A 19,775-nucleotide genomic window follows, 5' to 3' on the forward strand; every position below is an offset into this window, starting at 1 on the left:
GCATCAATCTACAGTTAGTGAGGTACAATGGTACAGTATGTAATTACAACTAGAATAAGTTGTTCAAATGGCTGTTTTAATTACATATAATCACAACTTTTCATAACATGAGCAAATTGCATACACTCCATTTTAAGTTTTGCTTAACTGTTACCAGAGATTTGTTGATATGATATAAAAGTTTATTACTACTGAGTGTGTATAGGCAAGTGTCATGATAGCAAAGTTTATGTATTGATTACTGTGAGTTCAAGTGAGTGTTTTGGTAACTAATTCATGCAAATCCAGCTTTGGAACCTTGCAGTTACAAGGTTCATATTAGTAAAAAATGAAATAAAAATATTTTACCCTTACTCCATAAACACTTTGTCCATTTTTCAAGGATGCTTAGAGAGAATGAATTAGAATAGTCTAAATAATTCTCCAACTTTTCCTCTAGCCACTCTACTCCTGACATAATATTGAGCCTTTGAAAAATACCTACAGGTATAAAGTCCTTCAACTAAAACGGTCCTTCATGAACTGTCATCATGAATTGGTCTGAAAGTTGTTTAACTCACATAGCTTCCTCGAATGGTAATTTCTGAATAGAAAGATTCTCACAAAAAGATTGTGTATTGCATTGAGATGTTTTGCAAAGTTGCAGTAAGATATGTAAGAGTGCTCTCTGTGAAGATAGTGAAGTTTGTGGGTTCTGGTTTTATGTAATTTGGTTAGGTTGTGCAGTATATCCATTGTTCCCGTGTTACTCTTATGAGCATGAAATTAGACTATTAAATTTGTATTTTCTTGGTACTTATTTTAACACCATAGTCATTGACTTTACAATTCAAAAATAAAAGTTTGGCAAGACTATTTTGTAAACCTGTTAATTTTATAATGTAAAAAAATTACTCTAACCTTGAATTGTTATTTGCACTTTCATAGTCTATACTTGATACATTCCCACTTTATATACAAGTAGGATACTACAACCATGTAGATGTTTGGCCAAATGAATGCTGTTAATAATATGTAAAATTCTTTGATTAAACATTTATTACTTAAACTAATTCCGTTCTGTCTCATTACATCTTAGACTAACTGCAGTAGATCCTTGAGACTGCTGACAGACATTTTTAGTACTGTTCAGTACTGTGCCAGATTAGTTGGACACCATGTAGTAAGCTGAATGTTTTGATTTGTAAATATAAGGTACCATCATTAAGCTTTGAAAAAAATCTAAAACAGAATTGTCTTAATTGCTACAGTCATATTGTGCACTTGTCCTACGTAGAGTAACGCCTTGTCACTGCAAATAGTGGTGCTAAAGAGGAGGGAGTAATTTTTGTGAAAGATTCTGTTAATTACTGTTACTTAAGTGCCACTTAATATCCACTCTCCTTTGTTACCAAGAAATTCCAGAGTGCCTCTGTTACATTAACAGCTCTAAACTATTTTGTTTATTGTTACAGTAATGTTATCAACTTCCTCCACCAAGCATGCCATAATCTTGGAATCACAGACTGGTTTGGATTGGAAGGGACCTTAAAGACCATGTTGTTCCAATCCCCCTTCCATGCACAGGCACACTTCTCACTAGACAAAGCTGCTCAGAGTTCCATCCAACCTGGTCTTGAACACTTCCAGTGATGGAGCATTCCCAGTTTCCCTGGGCAACCTGTATAGTGCCTCAGCACACTCACAGAAGGCATCCATCCCACTGTAATACTCAGGGAGGCTGGTGAGAATGGAAGCCAAAACATGGACACAATGATAGCCAGTTTCTTTACAAGCAATTGTCTGGCTTGAGAGACAGCTTTACATGCCTTGAAAGAACCAAGTACTAGTGGTCATTTTATGCCATTGCTCTACCAACCCATGTCCCTCATGAGGGCCAAAATTCAAAGACCTCACAAAATCTGGGGTGAATTTATGGCTCTACTACAAGCTTGAATGAGTAATTAAGACCCAAAAGCTGCAAAGACAGATGCATGCTACTTATGCAAGTAATAACTGTGCAACACATCTCAAGAATAGCATCAGTTGTGGCTCTGGGAATTAAGGGAATACAGGCTGCTTTTCTCACAAGAGTGCTGTTAAGTCCAGAACCTTAGAACAATACCATGTGGAAATGCAGAGAGCACCAGTCCATCAGATTTATACCCAACTTCATGCATTTCAACACAAATATTTCTGGAGAAGCACTCCGTGTGCATTCTCTGCAGCTGAAGTGGAACAGTGACACACACATAGAAGAACAGAGGGTTCTTCAGCTGTGAGCCAGCTGACTGATAGCAGTAAGAAGCTAGGAGGAAGCAATGCAATTAAATCCACTGCAGAACAATTTAACTACTGAAGCAGGAAATGAGCAGCCTGTGTGGATGTGCATCACTTCCAATAAAAACCACTCTCACTGAGAGCTCCCAAGAAGAAACATTTCTGTACTGACAGCCAGTGTGTCTCTAACACAGTCCTATTCCACAGGTGGAGCCAACATTTTATTTCCTCCACTTCTTTGTGGAGTCTATACTGGAAGTTTCACAGATCAGGGATGAGCTCTGATGACTCCAAGGGGCATTATTGTGGTAAAAACAAAATAAACTGAAAATACACATTAATTGGAAAAAAACAGTTATTCTGCAACGTTAGCTGAGCTTAGCACAAAATGCCTCAGCTGCATCAGGCACTTCCAGTCAGGCCTCAGACTGAGCCAACCCACTCTAGCTCCAAAGAGAGGCTAGTTCTGTTCAGGAGCATCAGGAAACTGAAGAGGATGCTCAAAATTTGGGATCAACATTGTAAGGCTTGGGATCCTCTGGAGAGAAGGATAGTTTAAGTAAAGTTGTGAGCCCCAGCCCTCCTTCTCCCCATAACTACCAGCTATTCAGCAACTCTCAGAACATTTCAGCTATTGCCTAAGATAAATGACATGCTGGGAGTAATTTCTGATTAAACATAACCACTGTTCTTTGTGTCACCTTCCAGGTGAGTTAGGGGTGATCAGACAGCACTGACAGCAATCCCTGTCTCTCTCTGGTCTTACACAAGGCCAATAGAATAAGCATACCAAGAACACCATAATCTCAAGGTGTTGTTTTACTGTGGTTCTATTGAAATGACAGAACCACACTTGTCAAGCAATACTGATCTAAAACTTTTTGCCAACATAAAAATTACTGTCAAAACTATTTCTGAATTATCTTAAACTATCACCTCAAATTAGGTTTCTTAAAGCTCGAGCTTTATTGATTTGGGGTTTTTTTATTCAAGTTGTTATTTAAAAGCAGAAAGAATACTCACAGTGGATAAGTTATCAACAATATACAGTAGCATATTTAATTAAGAGTATACACATATATGCAAACGACACACATTCTACATTTGTGACAGAAAAGACCCTGCACCTGGCTTCAGAAAGACCAAGGGATCTTTCTGAAAGATGCCAGGAGTCAGGAAGAGGTAGAACTGGAGTTGAAAAAAACTTGCATTTTTTTATTTACTATCCATTAACAATAGATCTTATAAATATTCACAAAACAAAAACCTTCACAAAGTATTCAATACTTATCTGGACAAAAATGGACATTGTCACTCATCTCTAGGTTGTTTCCATGCAGACTAGTGAAGCTATGCCAAGGTGATGGCAGTGAGAGGGGCCCAGCAGTGGAGGACTGCTGAGGTGGATGGCTGGGAACAAAAGCAGGCAGAAGTTGCAAAAATAAGTGGAGGGAAGAGCTTAAGCAGTCTGAGAGATAGCTGATCTGCAAAATACAACTACAGAGAGATGATTAAAGAAACAGAAAATAAGAAAAATGCACCTGATAAGTAAAAACAGCTTGAAAAGAGATGAGGGTAAATCAGGATTTAAATAATTTTAATCAGCATCTGTTAATAGGTCTCTGCAAATTATAGTTATTTGTGTCCACTGAGGACAAAAGTCAATTTCATTTGCACCAAAGAAGCTTTAAATAAACCCTAAGGATGGAAACTGAATATGGGAACTAAGAGACTGCAAATCCTCATACATGACTGGGAATTTCTTTCATATCTGGTTACAAAAACATCTACACGGGATGGCCTGGGGCCATGTGAGTGGCAGAGGTGAGGAATCACTGTTAGATCCATGGTTCCTACATTTGGCTCTCAAAGCTTCAAAGTGCTCATTCCCTGGCCTTTTAAACTACTTGATATATGACTGAGGTTCCATGCAAGAGGGACACAGAATCATAGAGTGGTTTGTGTTTGAAGGGGACCTTGAAAATCATCTAATTCTGATCTAACCATGGTCACCTTCCATTAGACCAGGTTGTTCAGAGCCCCACCCAACCTGACCTTGAACACTTCCAGGGATGGGACATCCAAAACTTCTCTCAGCAGCCTGTTCCAGTGCCTCACCACCTTCAAAGCAGAGGATTTTTTCCAAGTATTTAATCTAAATGAAGGCTAAAATTGGCCTATGTTGAGATTAAGATCCATCAACACTTTCTCCCTAATCAGGACAATCATTGCAGTCCATCTCCTGTCCCCTGATTTTCTGTTGAGCCAGAAGAGTGACAGCTATAAATCCTTGAATGACAGCACCTGGCATCCCCTGCAAACAGGAACACAACCAGAGATGGCTTCTGCTGCACAGAACCACAGAATGTTAAGGGTTGGAAGCTACCTTCAATATCATCTAGTCCCAACCCCCCCTGCCACGAGCAGGGACACTTCCCACTAGACCAGGTTGCTCAAGGCCTCACCCAGCCTTACACTGCCAGGGTTGGGGCATCCACGGCCTCCCTGGGCAACCTATTTCAGTATCACCATATTCACAGTAGAGAATTTCTTCCTAATATCTAAACGCTAAATCTTTCATTTGCACCCATTGCCCCCTGTCCTGTCACTGACAGAGTCCCTCTCTGGCTTCCCCGTAGGATTCTTTCAGACACTGGAAGGGGCTGCGCGGTCTCCACACGCCCTTCTCCAGGCTGGGCAGCCCCAGCTGCGCCCATCGGGCTTCCCCCTCACCGGGACATCGGGACAGCGCTCCGGCCGAGGGGAGAGCAGCCCCCGAGGGAGCCGGGGCCCGTCCGTCCCGATCCGGGGCCGCCGCCAGCAGAGGGCAGGCCCGGCCCCGCCGCTCCACATCCGCCGCCGCCGGGAAGGGGCCGGCGCCGGGGCCGCTGCGGGCTCCGCTCTCCCGCCGCTCGCTGTCGGGCCCGCGGGCCCCGCGCCGGCTCAGGATGCCGCTGGGGCTGAAGCCCACCTGCAGCGTGTGCCGCAGCACGTCCTCTTCCATGTGGAAGAAGGGCGGGCAAGGCGAGATCCTGTGCAACAACTGCACGGCCCGCTCGGCGCCGCCGCCCCCCGCCGCCTTCGCCACCACCTCGGCCGCCGCCCAGCACAGCAACGGCGGCGGCGGCGGAGGAGGAGGAGGAGGCGGCGGAGGGAAGCAGGTGAGGAGGCCGAGGGTGAGGGCGGTGGAGCCGCCGGGGCCGGGCGGGGCCGGGCGGAGCCGGGGCCGGGGTGCTCGGGCCGTCTCCCTCGCATCCATCCCGCTGTTCCCCACAGAGCAAGCAGGAGATCCACCGCCGCTCCGCGCGGCTCAGGAACACCAAGTACAAATCTGCGCCCGCCGCGGAGAAGAAGGTTTCCACAAAGGGCAAGGGCAGGAGGCACATCTTCAAGCTAAAAAACGTAAGACGGTGCATGGTGGAGGGGGTGGGCCGGGAGCTGTGCCGGGAGCTGTGGTGGGAGCTGTACCGGGAGCTGTACCGGGAGCTGTACCGGGAGCTGTACCGGGAGCTGTGCCGGGAGCTGTACCGGGCTGAGGTGGGAGCTGTACCGGGAGCTGTGCCGGGAGCTGTACCGGGCACGGAGCCCGCGGGAGGCGTGGGAAGAGAAACCGGTCATGGGAGTTCAGCACTCGCTTCTTCACATGGAGTCCTGGACATGAAAACTCAGCTGTTGCTTTAAGCTTTCAAGTAATAGTGTTTGCTAGTTTTCTTAGAAGACAATGCGTCTGTTTGTTGTCTAAAAGGAAGCACAGTTGCTGGAACTTTACGGTTGTTTTGTTTTAATGCTCTTGATTTTCTATTTCTGTGTTCTTTTCTTAGCCCATCAAGGCTCCTGAGTCCGTATCCACTATAATTACAGCAGAGTCAATCTTTTATAAGGTATGATTTATGCAAATCTATTTGCAAAAATGATTATCCTGTTTCTGTTTCCAATTTCAAGAATTATCACGGAGAGTGAAAGCACTAGGGATATAGTCACAGAAACTGTTCTTCCTTGCCAAACTGTAATGGAGGATATTGGTTTGCCATAGTTATTGCTGTTAAGTCTTGCAAGGTAGTTTACCTCAATAGTTTAAATAGTTGTCATTTTCCCATATTTTTGTCTTCCAAGAAAAAATGCATCTCTTCTTTTTTTTTTTTTTGGTTTTTTTTTTGCACTTATTACTGTCAGCATTTTTAAACTTAATTTACACTGTGCAGAGGCCAGTTGACTGGAGATGATAATTTAGATTTGTGTGAGGTTTCCTACCTGAGATGCAGAACATATTTCCCGTGGAGGGAATTGGTTGCAGTTCCCCAACATCTCAGCTGGCTCCCATTTGGAGCTGATGCAAGCAGTCTCAAACTCACAGGGACCAAGATCTGTTGGCACTTGCAGTGAAGCATGAGGGAGCCATCTCACATTCATGCTTGATAGCAGCTTTACCAGCCTGCCAAGATGTTGGTGTTCTAAAGTTCTGAAATTTGCTTTTGCTTCCCAGCAGTACAAGCAAATAGAATGTTTTTCCCCCTTTCCCTGAAAAAAAAAAAAAAAAAAAAGTCAGGAGAGTCAGTGGCAGACTGCATAGCCAGTGTTGACCTGAGGTTGCATAAAACCCTCCAGGAACCTGATGTTTCATGCCTGGCATTCCAGATGAATCTCTTGTTTGCTGTTGACCAGTTCAGAAAATAATTACTATCTTGTGTGTTTGTTTTTATCAGAAATTCCAAAGAATTATGTCAAAACATCTGCCTAACCTCCTTATGCAAAATGTTGCTGTTTTGATACTTTGCAGTGTTGTTGTGCATAGGATTGTTTGGGGTTTTTTGTGTTCTTTTTATCTGTTTTAAAAACAAACAAACACGTTTGTTTCTTATGCCACCATTCTTTTGCATGTGGCTGAATTGAAGCTGCCTTTTAAGACTGGCATAATTTAGGATAATTTAGGGTACTGATACTTAAGAGATGAAGCAGAATGTGAAGTGAAGCTGACAAAATCAGGTTGTTTGATTTCAGTGTCATTTCCATGTCTTCTAGGGTGTATACTACCAAATTGGAGATGTTGTTTCCGTGGTTGATGAGCAGGATGGAAGAACATACTATGCTCAGATCCGTGGGTTTATTCAGGACCAATACTGTGAAAAGAGTGCTGCACTAACCTGGCTCATTCCTACACAAGCCAGCCCCAAAGACTGTTTTGACCCAGCATCCTACATCATAGGTAATCTCTGAGCCTTCACTTCATACAACTACTTGGACGTGCCTATGCTAATACAGAGTTGTATTTTTTAAATTAATATTTTAGCTTCTCGAGGTATTTTATGCAAGTTCCACATTTTAAACTCTAATCTTGTAAACATCTCATTTACTGTAATAGCACTATTTAATTAGCTTGTGTATATAATATGATTACCACTATTGTAGTGTGTGATTATCTTGTACTGTGATTATCTGAGTGTTTGTGGGGACAGTTACAGTTGTACAGCTTTAAAATTACTGCTCTGTAGATAGGTTTAAACCATAGTAACTTTGATTCTGATATACCAGTCCAAGTTGTTTCTTTTAAAGTGACCTGAATTACTTGATCTTTATCCCAGGTATTCAAGATACACAGCATGTAAGCACTGGCATAGAGATTGTTCTGCTACTGATGATAAAATTAGTAATTCATAAAAGTCCTTCTAATGTGCAGAACACAAATAGAATGTATTTTAAATATATTAACTACAGTACTTCACTCAAATACCAGAATGCCTCAAATGAGATGGAGGGGTAGATCAGCCCAGCAAAATTCTTGACTACAGGAGGCTACCCTCCTAGGAAAGTCATGGATTGCAAAGACAAATTCTGTAAGGGAATGTTGGCTGTTGTGGCACATTTTTATTCAATATACTTAATTCAATGCCTTTTAAAGTTTTGTCTTTGAAGATTTTTTTTTTCCTTCCCTAGGACCAGAAGAAGATCTCCCAAGGAAAATGGAATATTTAGAATTTGTTTGTCATGCACCTTCGGAATATTTCAAATCTCGATCATCTCCCTTCCCTACTGTTCCTACAAGGCCAGAGAAGGGCTATATATGGACTCATGTGGGACCTACTCCTGCAATCTCCATTAAAGAAACTGTAGCAAATAATTTATAATTTTTTTTTAAGAAATACTTTGGACTAGTTATTTTGGGTGTATCCTCCAGTTTGTAAACCCTATACAAGAAGTTTTAAAAATTATAAAATGTGCCGGTTTACTTAACAGATTATGATATTTATTTATTTTAGATATATCAGATCTTTGAAGTGGAAGTTTTCATTCCAGTTGATGCATCATTTCACTGCTCTCTTCTTCAGACACAATTGCTCATCTTGGGACAAAACTGCAAGTTTCATGTTGTCTTTGACTTCTGAAAGTTGCCTGTAGTGTTCATTCTTGCTTTTTTTTTTTTTTCCCAAAAGAGGAGTTTAAAAGATATAATCATCCAGCATTTTACATAACTGTTTATTTTAGTTAACTGTAAACTCCTGGTCTTATTTCCTTGTTAAATAATTTAAGACTAGCTTCACCTAAATACTAAAATGGTCACTGATGCAGTTAACAGTTTTCTGGGAGGAGTGATCTACCTCAATTTCTCAAGACTGAAATGTTATCTGCAAAGAGGGGCTTTGGTTTTTTTTACAAGGTACACTAAATGAAAAGTACTTTTTGCCATTTGCCTTATTTATCAATAAATTGTAATATAAAAGGGAAAATACATTTTTCATCAGAATACTTTTCTGAAATTCAGTGCAGCTGGTAATTGGACTGTTATACTTCCAACTACAGTCTAAAGTCTAAACAGACAAAAATATCTTTTCAGAGAGCTATAGAAAAACTACCTTTAGTAAACATTAAGTATTTTTTTTTAGTTTTTATTATACTGGTAAATGTTAAAAAATTATTCAAATGGGCAAAAATTCTGATTGTAAGGTCTCAAAAGAGTGTGAATCTGTAGGCAATGACTGTTACTGAAGTGGTACAGCTTCATTCAGGTATTTGAATGCTTGCACTGTCCTGTTTTTCTTGTGTTCAGAACATCACCCAGTAACACAGGGAAAATTACTGACTCTCCAGGCAGCTTCTTATGGATGGACATATCTGAACAGTGGGACCTCCAGGAGCAATATGTCTGAAAATTCCTCATCTCTCTCATATTAGGAAAATGGAAGACAAAAGGAAGACATGCAAAATGGACTCAACAGTAGAAGGGATATCAGTGGATCCTGTGGGGACAGGCTTTGATGCCCTGCAGCTGAGGGAATTGAGCTCACCCATTTCTTTCTTCTATCTTGGTAATCCCACCATGCCAAAATGTAGGTAGGTTTCATATTTGCATCACTGGACTGTGGTGGGCACACTGCTGCTGAATTTGTGGCTTTTTATTGAGCTCCAGAGTTTTATGACCAACCAACACTAATTTTCATCAAGGCATTTTAGTTCTGAAGATGGAACTTGTAACCAAGAGCTAAAAGCCACAGAGTATATATAAAATACTGAGTACCACACAGACATGTAGCCTGTGCTCCAAGGCACACATTGCAGGAAATCTGGAGGAGGAGTAGCCCTTAACTTTCACGTGAACTTTGCCATACAAAAACAATATGTACTGGAGAAGGGTTTCCATTTGGGCAATGGCTTTGTTGGGAGTCGAATACTTTCTGGAAAAAAAGTGATGCAAGCACAGTGGGATAAATAAGTGTGTGGCTCTTTGGGCTCCTAAAATGAGGCTTGGATTCCTCTCTTGCTGTACTGTGCTACATGACAGTCATCCCAGTCATCCTGGCAGAGGCTGGAGTAGGCCTCTAAGCTTGGTATCCAAGCCAATCCAAGAACTTTGCTTTCACATAATGCAGCCTTCAACCTTAATATTATACAGGAAGCAAAGAGTACTTTTATTGTGGTTGGTGCTGTATTGTGATTAATAAAGGCCCTAAATAGTCTTACAGAACTGAGAACAAAAATATTAATAGGTGCTGTATTGAAGTTTCAACTGGTTTTTACAGTCACTGAGTTAAAAAATCAAATTATAATTTTATTCTGTTTTCACATAGATAGAACTGGTACATCTGTTAGGAGACTGCATCACTCCAAAATTATGGAAGATGAGCATTATATGCCCAAGCAGAGGTACTTTTACAATAGTTAATAGTTGTTAATAGGTTTTTTTTGTGTGCTCCCCACTACAGAATCTTGTGATGACTGACAACAGAATTTTGTATTTGGCAATTGTTTCTCTCTCACCCACACAGTCACGCTTACCTCCGGGAAGACTACATTATTTTTTTTTTACTCAGCTGTTCTAGTTGGTGATTTATTTTTCTTGAATTTAATTTACAGCTGCAGTGAGATTATTTTTGTTTTCTAGTTTAGTAGCTTCAATCACAAGAACAACTTCATGAACAATATCTCCAGGTGGTTTGTGCATCTTTATGAAATGCTTAAGTGCTTCAATGTCTATTTAATCAAACAGAAGTATTACTGGCACCTACTTTTGATAGAAAGATCCTTTTAATATGAAAATATCAAGATTATCCTGTGCAGGGCATTTATACTCAGAATAGTTAACCCAGGCACCTGCTTACATATGGCAGTTTGGGCTCCTGCAACATGTTTTGAACTCCTTCATTTAGGAGAACAGAGCAGCAGTGTTCTCTTTTCTCATGAAGCTGTCTCGAGGTGAAGTTGCTTTCAATAGCCCCACCTGTCTTCCTCACTCCATCAGCATCCACGGACACTTCTTTGCTGAAGACATCACACTTCTCTGCCTTTGTCACTATAAAGTTCCCTGTTGTAAACTGGCTCTGTCAACTGTTCCAGGTTCAAAACACACATATGATATTCCTTAACACAAATCTTCCCCTAGGGGACTTCAGTAGGAATGTTTATTTTTGTCTCAGATCGTCAAACCCTTGATAATCCTTTTCAATGTATGCAGAATTTTACACAATCAATGTTTCCTTTCTTTCCAATTAGGTTACTTTTGTATAAAATTACACTGTAAGGCTGCTTGTGGTAGTGAATCTGAATTATGGAAGCAGAATTTGGAAACCTCTCCCAAGTCTAGATTTCAGTAGATCATTAAGAATCATTAAGAAGATCAAAGAATAATCTCTTTTTAATCTGTTGGTCCTTCTCAAGTATCCATTTCCAAAATTCTGGGAATCCACATACAGAATTTTCCAGTTACCTCTCCTTAAGGAGTTTCTTGGGGCATTCTTATGGATCTTTTTCTAAACTGTGTTGTAACTGCTAGACAAGGTAAAAGAATTGTCTCTTTATGAGAAGCTGATTGCAAACTGTGGAGGAAATGGAAGTAGCTTTGGCATTTATTGTTGGCCAAAACAAAACCAAAAGCAACCACTCCATGCCTGCAGAGTTTGCAGAGCCTGACTATGGCTTAATTGCTCCCTTGATGAGATAAGTGGAAATGATATGTTGAAAGTTAACATATCCATATAAGGCTATACAAAGGAACAAATACTGACAGTGCCAGGGACAATATTGCAATGTATTTCCTTGGGGGTTTTCTAGTCAAGCTTAACCCAGCAGCTCCTGATTAAGTTGAGACCACCAGGAAAGAAGTGTCCACTTCAACTTTTAGTGACCAGCAATATTTTTGATATAAAGGTCAAAGGTAGAAAAAAGTAAAAATGTCTCTTCTCGAAAATTACTGGAAAAATTAGTGCAAGATCTGGGGGGAAATCTGTTTTAAAAAATCTCCTGTCAATTTGGTTTTACCCACTCACATTCCTGCCGTAAAGGAGTGGCATGTATGATAGGCTGTGTATTTCTGACGTCCTCAGTTCTGCTCTATCCTTTTCAATGCAGTGGGGTGTAAACAGCACATAACATTTAACAGCACACATGCAGGAACGGCAAGGGGTTTTTAGAAAGAATGCTTTCTGAAGTCTGTTTCTTCTCTAATAATTTCTAACACTCAAATTCCTCTTAACAGGCTGGTGTTCATTGGGGGATCATCACTAAGGAGTAAAGAGCACTAGATCCCATCACATTTTGTTTTTCTTTCCTTTAACAAGACATTTCATCTGCCAAGTACAGTTGAGTTTTGTGAAGGTCTTCTTACCAATCTTTGTTTTTCACAGGCCTGAAAAGCTTACTCAAAAGGGGTTTTTGCTGTTGGTTGTTCTGTTGGTTGCTGTTGTTTTTCACTGTTCAGTCCCTGTCAAGGTCAGATGAATACGTTGAACACCACGGGTGTCTCTGCACAGCACTGGTGTTACACATATGCAGTGCTGGGGCACAGGCAAAGAGTCATTTGAAATACAGGGAGAGGGTGTTTAACATGCAATAAAGATGACTTGGTGAGGGAGGGAAACTTACTGATGTGTCTGGATAAATACTGGATAAAAGTATTAATTGAAAGTACAGGGATCCACAGCAAGACAATCCTATTTATCCCCTATAGCAGGATTCTGTTAATTTTGCAGTTCTAGTTTTCTCTCACCAAACCTAAATAGTGGAGGAAGCAGGGAATTAATTCTGCAAATATAAAAAAGGAAACAAGCAAAAAAAAAAAAAGCAAAATAAGTCCCCATGCAATGCTGTCAGTTGAGTATACATTACAGACCTCAAAGTGTTTTTATATAGTTAATGCTATTTTAAATAGAAAATGCTATCCAATGAACACAGGCACACAGAAATAATCTGAAAGGGAGCCCAGAAGCCAAAAATAAATGCTTCCTCAGCACTCAGCATGTATATGCAGAAAGGTGTATCAGTTTGAGAAACGTATGTTTAGACACAGCTCATGAATATAGAAAAACATTTTGCCAGTTACAAAAGTTCAGCAAAATTTAAATATCACCTGATTTGGTATTTTCAGTATTCTGATTAAAATATACAGTCCATAATTCATTGTAATAGGCACAAATATAGTGCAAGCTTTGAAGACTTTAAACATAGCAACATGACGAGCTGCCACATTACTTCATGCTTGGGATAAACTTGAAATTAAATAATCGTGTTTTGTTTCCACATTTTCAATGTTTGGAAAACTTCGCCCACTTCAAATTCTCACTCCACCCAAGATTCTCACAAATAACATTATTTGCAAAGACAACTCCCAAGGAACTCCAGGAAATAAAAGTTCACTTTTGAGGAGGCCCTGATATTTGCTTTCCCTGCCATATGCAATGTCTTTGCGTGTTAATACTGTGAACAAGATCTTCTCAAGCAGTCAACTTTCAGTGCATTGCCTTTGATCCTAGCTACAGGAAGAAAACACCTGAAAAAAGTTAACATTAAACACCTATGACACCACAAAGAGCTGTTCCACAGCACACCTTGCTCAAGAGCATGTTTAGAGTTTGTGACCTCTGATGTTTCCTGAGCAGAGAATGGGGATTATGGACTGAGGCATTATTTATTTTTCACAGAATCAGCTGCTATGGGATGGCAGTTTCTCAATTGCTTTTTTAACCTAGTTCCTCCACCTATTTATGGTATTACATGTACCCAAAGAATCAGTCTGTAATATTATTAATGAAAACATTTTCAGCTCTAGAAAGCTGAAAAACACATGGAGATCACTAAAGAGTTAATTTGGTGATCCACCCTGACAGCCAGAGGGACGGCAGGGATTCAAGCTGCTTCCCTCTGCTAGGATCAAATGAGAAGGGTCTGAATGTTCAGGCTCCCATAGTCTGACAAAGGCACAGACAGTGTCTAAACTCAGGAACCACACTGATCAAGCAATTAATAATTATAACAACTTCAATATAGCTAAGAAAAAGAATATTATGCACACATTTGTCTGTATCCAAAATGCCCAGTTTTTTGTCACCTTGTAACTGAGCTTTGTAAGTGACCTTCCTTGTAACAGCATGCTCTCACCTGTTGTTAAAACTTGTTTTCTATCTCGGAAGAGGACACAAGAAGTCTATCTTGCTTCATGTTTTAAAACATCACTACCATCCATCATCACCACATCTTTGATAAAATGTTCTACTGTTCTTCCTGTGCTGCCACTATTGGATCTTTCACAAACAGCTGTGAGCACTATATACAGATTGTGAATATCAAGACAAGAAAATCAGAAAACATTTTAGCCTTAAATACTAGTGAGCACTATTTTGTGAACATTCACAAAACTAAACAGTTCTACAGGGAAGTAGTTTAAAGTACAGAGAAGAATGTGGAAAAAAATGGAGGGGACACGCAGTATTGTCTCTGATTATGCAGTCCCAATCAGAATAGAATCACTGATCATACTAAGTTTTTAAACAAATTAAGTTTCCTAAACTCTGCAAAAATTACATTTCAAATTTTTTTATTTGTCGACATTTTCTTCTTAGTTGTAACTGAGAAGAAACCTCTGCAAAATCACATTACACATGCTTCTTTAATTATCTGAGTAGGTTGTTACAGTAGCATAGTCTCTCTTCTCAGGGTCAGAACAGTATCTTGTTTACATCCTGAATTCCATTACAAAGAAAATTGATCTAAAGAACTGTTCTTCATAAAATACAGTCAGAGATTTTCTCGACATTTTCGTACAGTGCCCAAATTATAAAATCAGCTCTTGCCATAGTTGGACCCACCTGGGTCACAAGACTAAAAATCTGCAGAGATGAAACTGTACAAGTTACTTCAATGCTGAGAACATATGCTGCTTGCAAAATAATATGGAAAGCATGAAAATCTGAGATCACTGCTATTGATACCTGCTTTTTAGTTTCTGTAATGTGACTTTGAATTTTTCAATTGTTAACTGGAAAGGGTGACTTTCTTCATCACTCACCTACAGAATATCAGCAAGAATAAAAAGATTGAAGTTTCAAAGAGGGAACTAATGTTACACAACTTATGTGGCAAATACATCTTGCAGTGCTTGAGGGGAAACATTTGCAAACCAAATTTTCTTGTAGTATGACAGACTAAGAGCTGACAAATGTCAGTGCAGAACAGTGCCTGCACAGAATGAGTGCAATCCTACACATCTTATGACACCCCCCTGCTGCCACTCTGCAGTCTGAGAAAATGATGGGCTGTGTCAAAAACCCCTGCACAGGTCCCATCTCTTCCCCTGGCCTCGGGTTGCAATTTCAGGTTTTTTGATTGTCCCCTGTTAATATATGTGAATGGTTCAAATTCCATTCCACCAAAGATGGGCCTGTGAAGAGGCTGTACTCCACCCTATAGCTTTTTCTGGAATTCACATCACCATAGCAGGGAGCTGGAAGAAGATATCCACTAAGAAATGAAATTAACATTTCTCATAAGCATTTCTCCCTTCGCCTGCCTGCCTGCTCCAGCTGCTCAGGGAAGGAGGAACACCCCAGGAAGGCTCTGCAGTGGCTCCCAACCATGGCCCCTTAGGACAGATCAGCTCTTCCTTGTCCTCCATGATATAGGGGTCCTGCATCCCTTCTGGACAGAGAAGCACAACCCCATGTGTCTTATGCCACCCCAGCACTCTGCCTGCTCCCCACTGCAGGAGTTCAGCTTTAGACCCACTGTCCTCACCAAGACATGGCTCAGTCAGCAGGACCTGCTGTGCTGGACAGCTGTTGGGGAAGGACAAAGAGATCCAATCACTTAAACATGGGAAGAAGGACTGGGGTCAATGTAGAGAAGCCAAGAACTTTTTCTCCCCAGGATCCATACAAAAAACAAGTTTCGGTATGCTGACTTCAAGTGGGGTTTTTCCTATATCCGTGTTTTAAACCTGTCCTTAATGAAGGACATTTTGATCTTTTAGGCATTTAGAAAATAAGCAGGTTTTTAACTACTGGAAAAATGGCCATTAGAAAATGGGATAAGACTTAGTTCTTAGCAAACACTAAAATAGTAAACCATCAAATAGCTCCTGTTGTAGCCTTTAAGTATCTAAACAAGGTCACGATGCTCTAGTTATAAAATTGCAGTACTTTGCCAGCAGTGCTTTGGCAATATACAAGCATTATATTAAAGTAATACATATTATTAAGAAATAATCTTATTTTTTACTATTTCCTGAAACTTGGCAATAATTAAGGAAGTGGAGATTAGCACTGAATCAGTAATTAGTTCATCTGAAGGACCCAGTTACCTTTCCAACAGAAAACAGGCATAAAACCGTGTGCATGGTTTTAATCCTCCCAGTGCTAATGCTGGAATTACATAACTTGGCATTTTAACATGACAGCATTTTGTGGGTGGTTCCAAATATTTTGGGTTTTATTCTTTGCTTTTTATTCTACAAAGCTGCTGATTTCTGGAAATAAGGGAAAGTTCCCAACACCTGCATGACCTTAGTAATTTTTGATGTACCAAAATCCAGTGTCAGTATCTACAGTGGGTCTCCACAAGCTCTATACTGTTCTATAGCTGTGTCTACATAGGGTAGTAATAATTCCTGCAAAATCCTAAGAGCTGGTTTTATGTAAACAGTGAAGAAAGAGGTCATCTTTTTGCACCCAGAAGTCCAAGACTGACTTTGTCCCTGAAATATCAGTCTCCAGTAAATAATTTCAACTAATTCAAGCTATTAAAGACTTTTGGAGGCTGGTGTGGGACAGCACTGCTGAGAGATGCAAAATCTGCCCTGGTTAGCTAATAGCAACTGACCTGATTCCACTGCTGTAGGACATTACAGGAAGGCCCCATACATGGAAGTCTTAAAAAAGCCCTGCCCACTGTTAGAAGATAGAGAGGATTGATTTTTCCCATGTCTTTTCTGTTAATCTGACTTACACTTGTAACCTGAACACCAGCAAACTGATTTAGCATATCTACTACTGTCTGAGCATCTGAAAGTATTTAATCTTAGACCTCTTTGCTGCATCACTGCAACAGCAGGCTAAACCTTAGCCAACAGATTTCCATTTCACTGTACCTAAGACAGATTGTTACCATTTGGGCTATTTTAGAAAGGGAAAACTTAAGCAATTGAACCTTAAAACCAAATTTCTCAACTGGTGGCTATAAATTGGTTATTTCCAAACTATGCCTGTGAGAGAGAAGTGAATCCTTACCTGTCAACTGACATTGATGAATTGTAGTCCAGTCTCCCAACTTCGTTCCACAGGATTAATTCTGCAAATATCTGCTGAACTCATGCAAGGAACTGTTCAGATTCTGGACTCTTCAAAGCTCCTCCATGGCTTATAGATTTATGATTGTTATCTTAACTTCTCGGAAAGTAGGCTTCACTCCCACCCTACTGCATCAGCTTAGGAGCTATTAAATAATAAATAAGGAGTCAAATCCTCATGCAACAATACAGCATGCATGGATTTTGCTGTTTGCACAATAACTAAGAGTTGTTTAATAAATTAGGCAGGAAGTCAAATGATAAATTATATTAGATAAAAAAGTCAATTATATATTTTAATAACATTTATATATATATGCATACACACATCCCCCCAGTTAATTTAGTAAAATAGCCTGAGAAAAAAATCAAGTTTATATAATGCTTTTGTTTCAAAATTGTATTTTAAAATATGTCTGCTTTTAAGATGGAGAAATTGACTATATTTCTTTAATCCCACAAGAGAGGGATGGAGAAACTCCCTGTATGACACTAGATACATTGTTCCACAGAAAATATAGACTTGTTTGGTGAACTAAAAGCTGAAGTACATTTCAAACCTAATATAAATGATAAAATTAATGTTTTAACTAGGTTGTTAACTATCATGCTTAAAATATTATCAAGCAGAGTTCTAGCTGGTGACATATTCTATGAAACATAAGGCTTGGTGACATATTCTATGAAACATAAGGCTAAGTAATTCAAGCCTCCACAGATGTTGCTTATCTTTTAAGTCAATTTCAAATGGGTTAAGAGATCTTTTCAATTTTTCTCTTTGAGAATGGAGCAAAGTTTGATTCCTTAAGAAATTAGATGATCACCAACCTTGTGAAATTTTTACTATACACCAGAAATACTGTCTCCAAAAGAATAAATGTGATTTTATGGCAGAATATCATTAAAAGGACCCAACACATTGGATGGGATTTAACGTGTCCCGGTGTCCCCAATTCTTGGAAAAGCAAGTCTGTAAGATTTTCATCATTAGGAATTACTAGATTCCCTCAACATTTAGACATATAAGCCTCTCAGTAGAGTTAATTGCACCAATTAAACCAGGATTTAACAGAATTGACCTACTGTCTTTGTTTATCCACAAAAACTCTTTCCAGTCAATACTCAGTCCAGAATGGCAGACCACTTTTAAGACAGGTACATTTTTCCAAAGCATTGATTGAAAAAAATACCAGCTACCCAGCTGAAAGTAGATAGCATTAAACATAAAATCAATTTTTAGAAAAATTATTGAATAGTAGTGAAAACCAAATTTCTATTAACAAATTTAAAGAACCCCTGGCACACTGGATTCAGAGTTACTGTTTACATCATCTGTGTTTAACACTTGTTGCTTCAGAAGTCCCTCAACTATGTGGAAAGACTGAGAGTCAGTGGAGGACAGATCAGTGACAGCTGACAATGTTGGTAACTACAGAAGTGAAAGAAAAAAGCTACCCCAGGTTATCAAACCTTTATAAGGGCTGTAATGTATACCCAGAAAAACAGACATCATTATCCCTTAAGAGAGGTAGGAGTGACAAGAGAACTAGTGGGGAGGCACAGGATTTGTTCATCTCTAGGTTGCTGCTTCACAGAGCTTGTTTAGTTCTTGATTTGATGGAGGGAGAGTAGAAAACAGCTGCAAACATGGCACATATTGCTTGTCTGCCTGTGTTATCATCATGAGCCACCATAGCTAAATCCTACTGCATACAGAATGTCAAACAAATGTCATCAGTCCTTTTTCTCTTGGAAGGCCTCTCCCTCCCAGGCCTCGTGCAAGAGTCTCCACAGGCCAGATGATCCTCATTGCACAACACTTGAATAGAAAGGATTATCCTCCTCTGAGCTACAGGCTTAATGCTCCTTGTACATCAGACTTATAACAGATCTTAGCTAGGCTTCGTTTACATTCCCTACTACCTTCCAAGGTCAGATGTCAATCTAAGTCAGAATGTAACCAAAGATCACCTGACAGCAGGCAGTTATTCAGTGACCTCCTTCTTGGATCACATGAACCTGTCCTCAGCATCACCCAGGTAATGCATGCAGGGGAATGTCTGAATTAACACTGAACTCATTCAATGGTGAAATTCCTTGCATGGAGGAAGGAGGTAAAACAGAGATTTGGAACCTAGGCTTCCTGGATTTTAAGAACATTTTCCATGATAGTGTAGTACATAATTTTGATTGAGCACTGATAAGACCTTGGCATATAGAAAACCTTCCTTTTTAACTCTGCAATATAATACTTGGCACTGAAGCACAGTATTCAAATTAAATTACTCCTACAGTGAGGATAATACAATAATCTATGGAATTGCCTTTGTTGCCATCACAATTAGCCTGAAACTGGTCCTTTCAGAGTCAGTGCATTATGGGGTTATCAGTACTAGGAAGGTTAAATGATTCCCATTTCTAATGAATTTTGTACAATCATTATCTAGATCTAAATTGAAAAACAGATGCTGCT

The 19,775-nt window shown here is 39.8% G+C and overlaps 1 protein-coding gene across 1 annotated transcript; it reads left to right on the top strand.

Annotated features, from left to right (window-relative positions):
• The first annotated feature begins 5,092 nt into the window (after positions 1-5,092).
• On the top strand, positions 5,093-8,485 carry GATAD1 (GATA zinc finger domain containing 1). The gene is made up of 5 exons (XM_079301319.1): positions 5,093-5,420; positions 5,536-5,661; positions 6,081-6,140; positions 7,279-7,462; positions 8,191-8,485. Exons 1-5 carry the CDS (start codon positions 5,208-5,210, stop codon positions 8,379-8,381), a joined length of 774 nt encoding a protein of 257 aa, XP_079157445.1. The 5' UTR covers positions 5,093-5,207; the 3' UTR covers positions 8,382-8,485.
• The last annotated feature ends 11,290 nt before the right edge of the window (positions 8,486-19,775 follow it).

The sequence above is a fragment of the Erithacus rubecula genome (assembly GCF_903797595.1).
Source record: "Erithacus rubecula genome assembly, chromosome: 3".
Lineage (NCBI taxonomy): Eukaryota > Metazoa > Chordata > Aves > Passeriformes > Muscicapidae > Erithacus > Erithacus rubecula.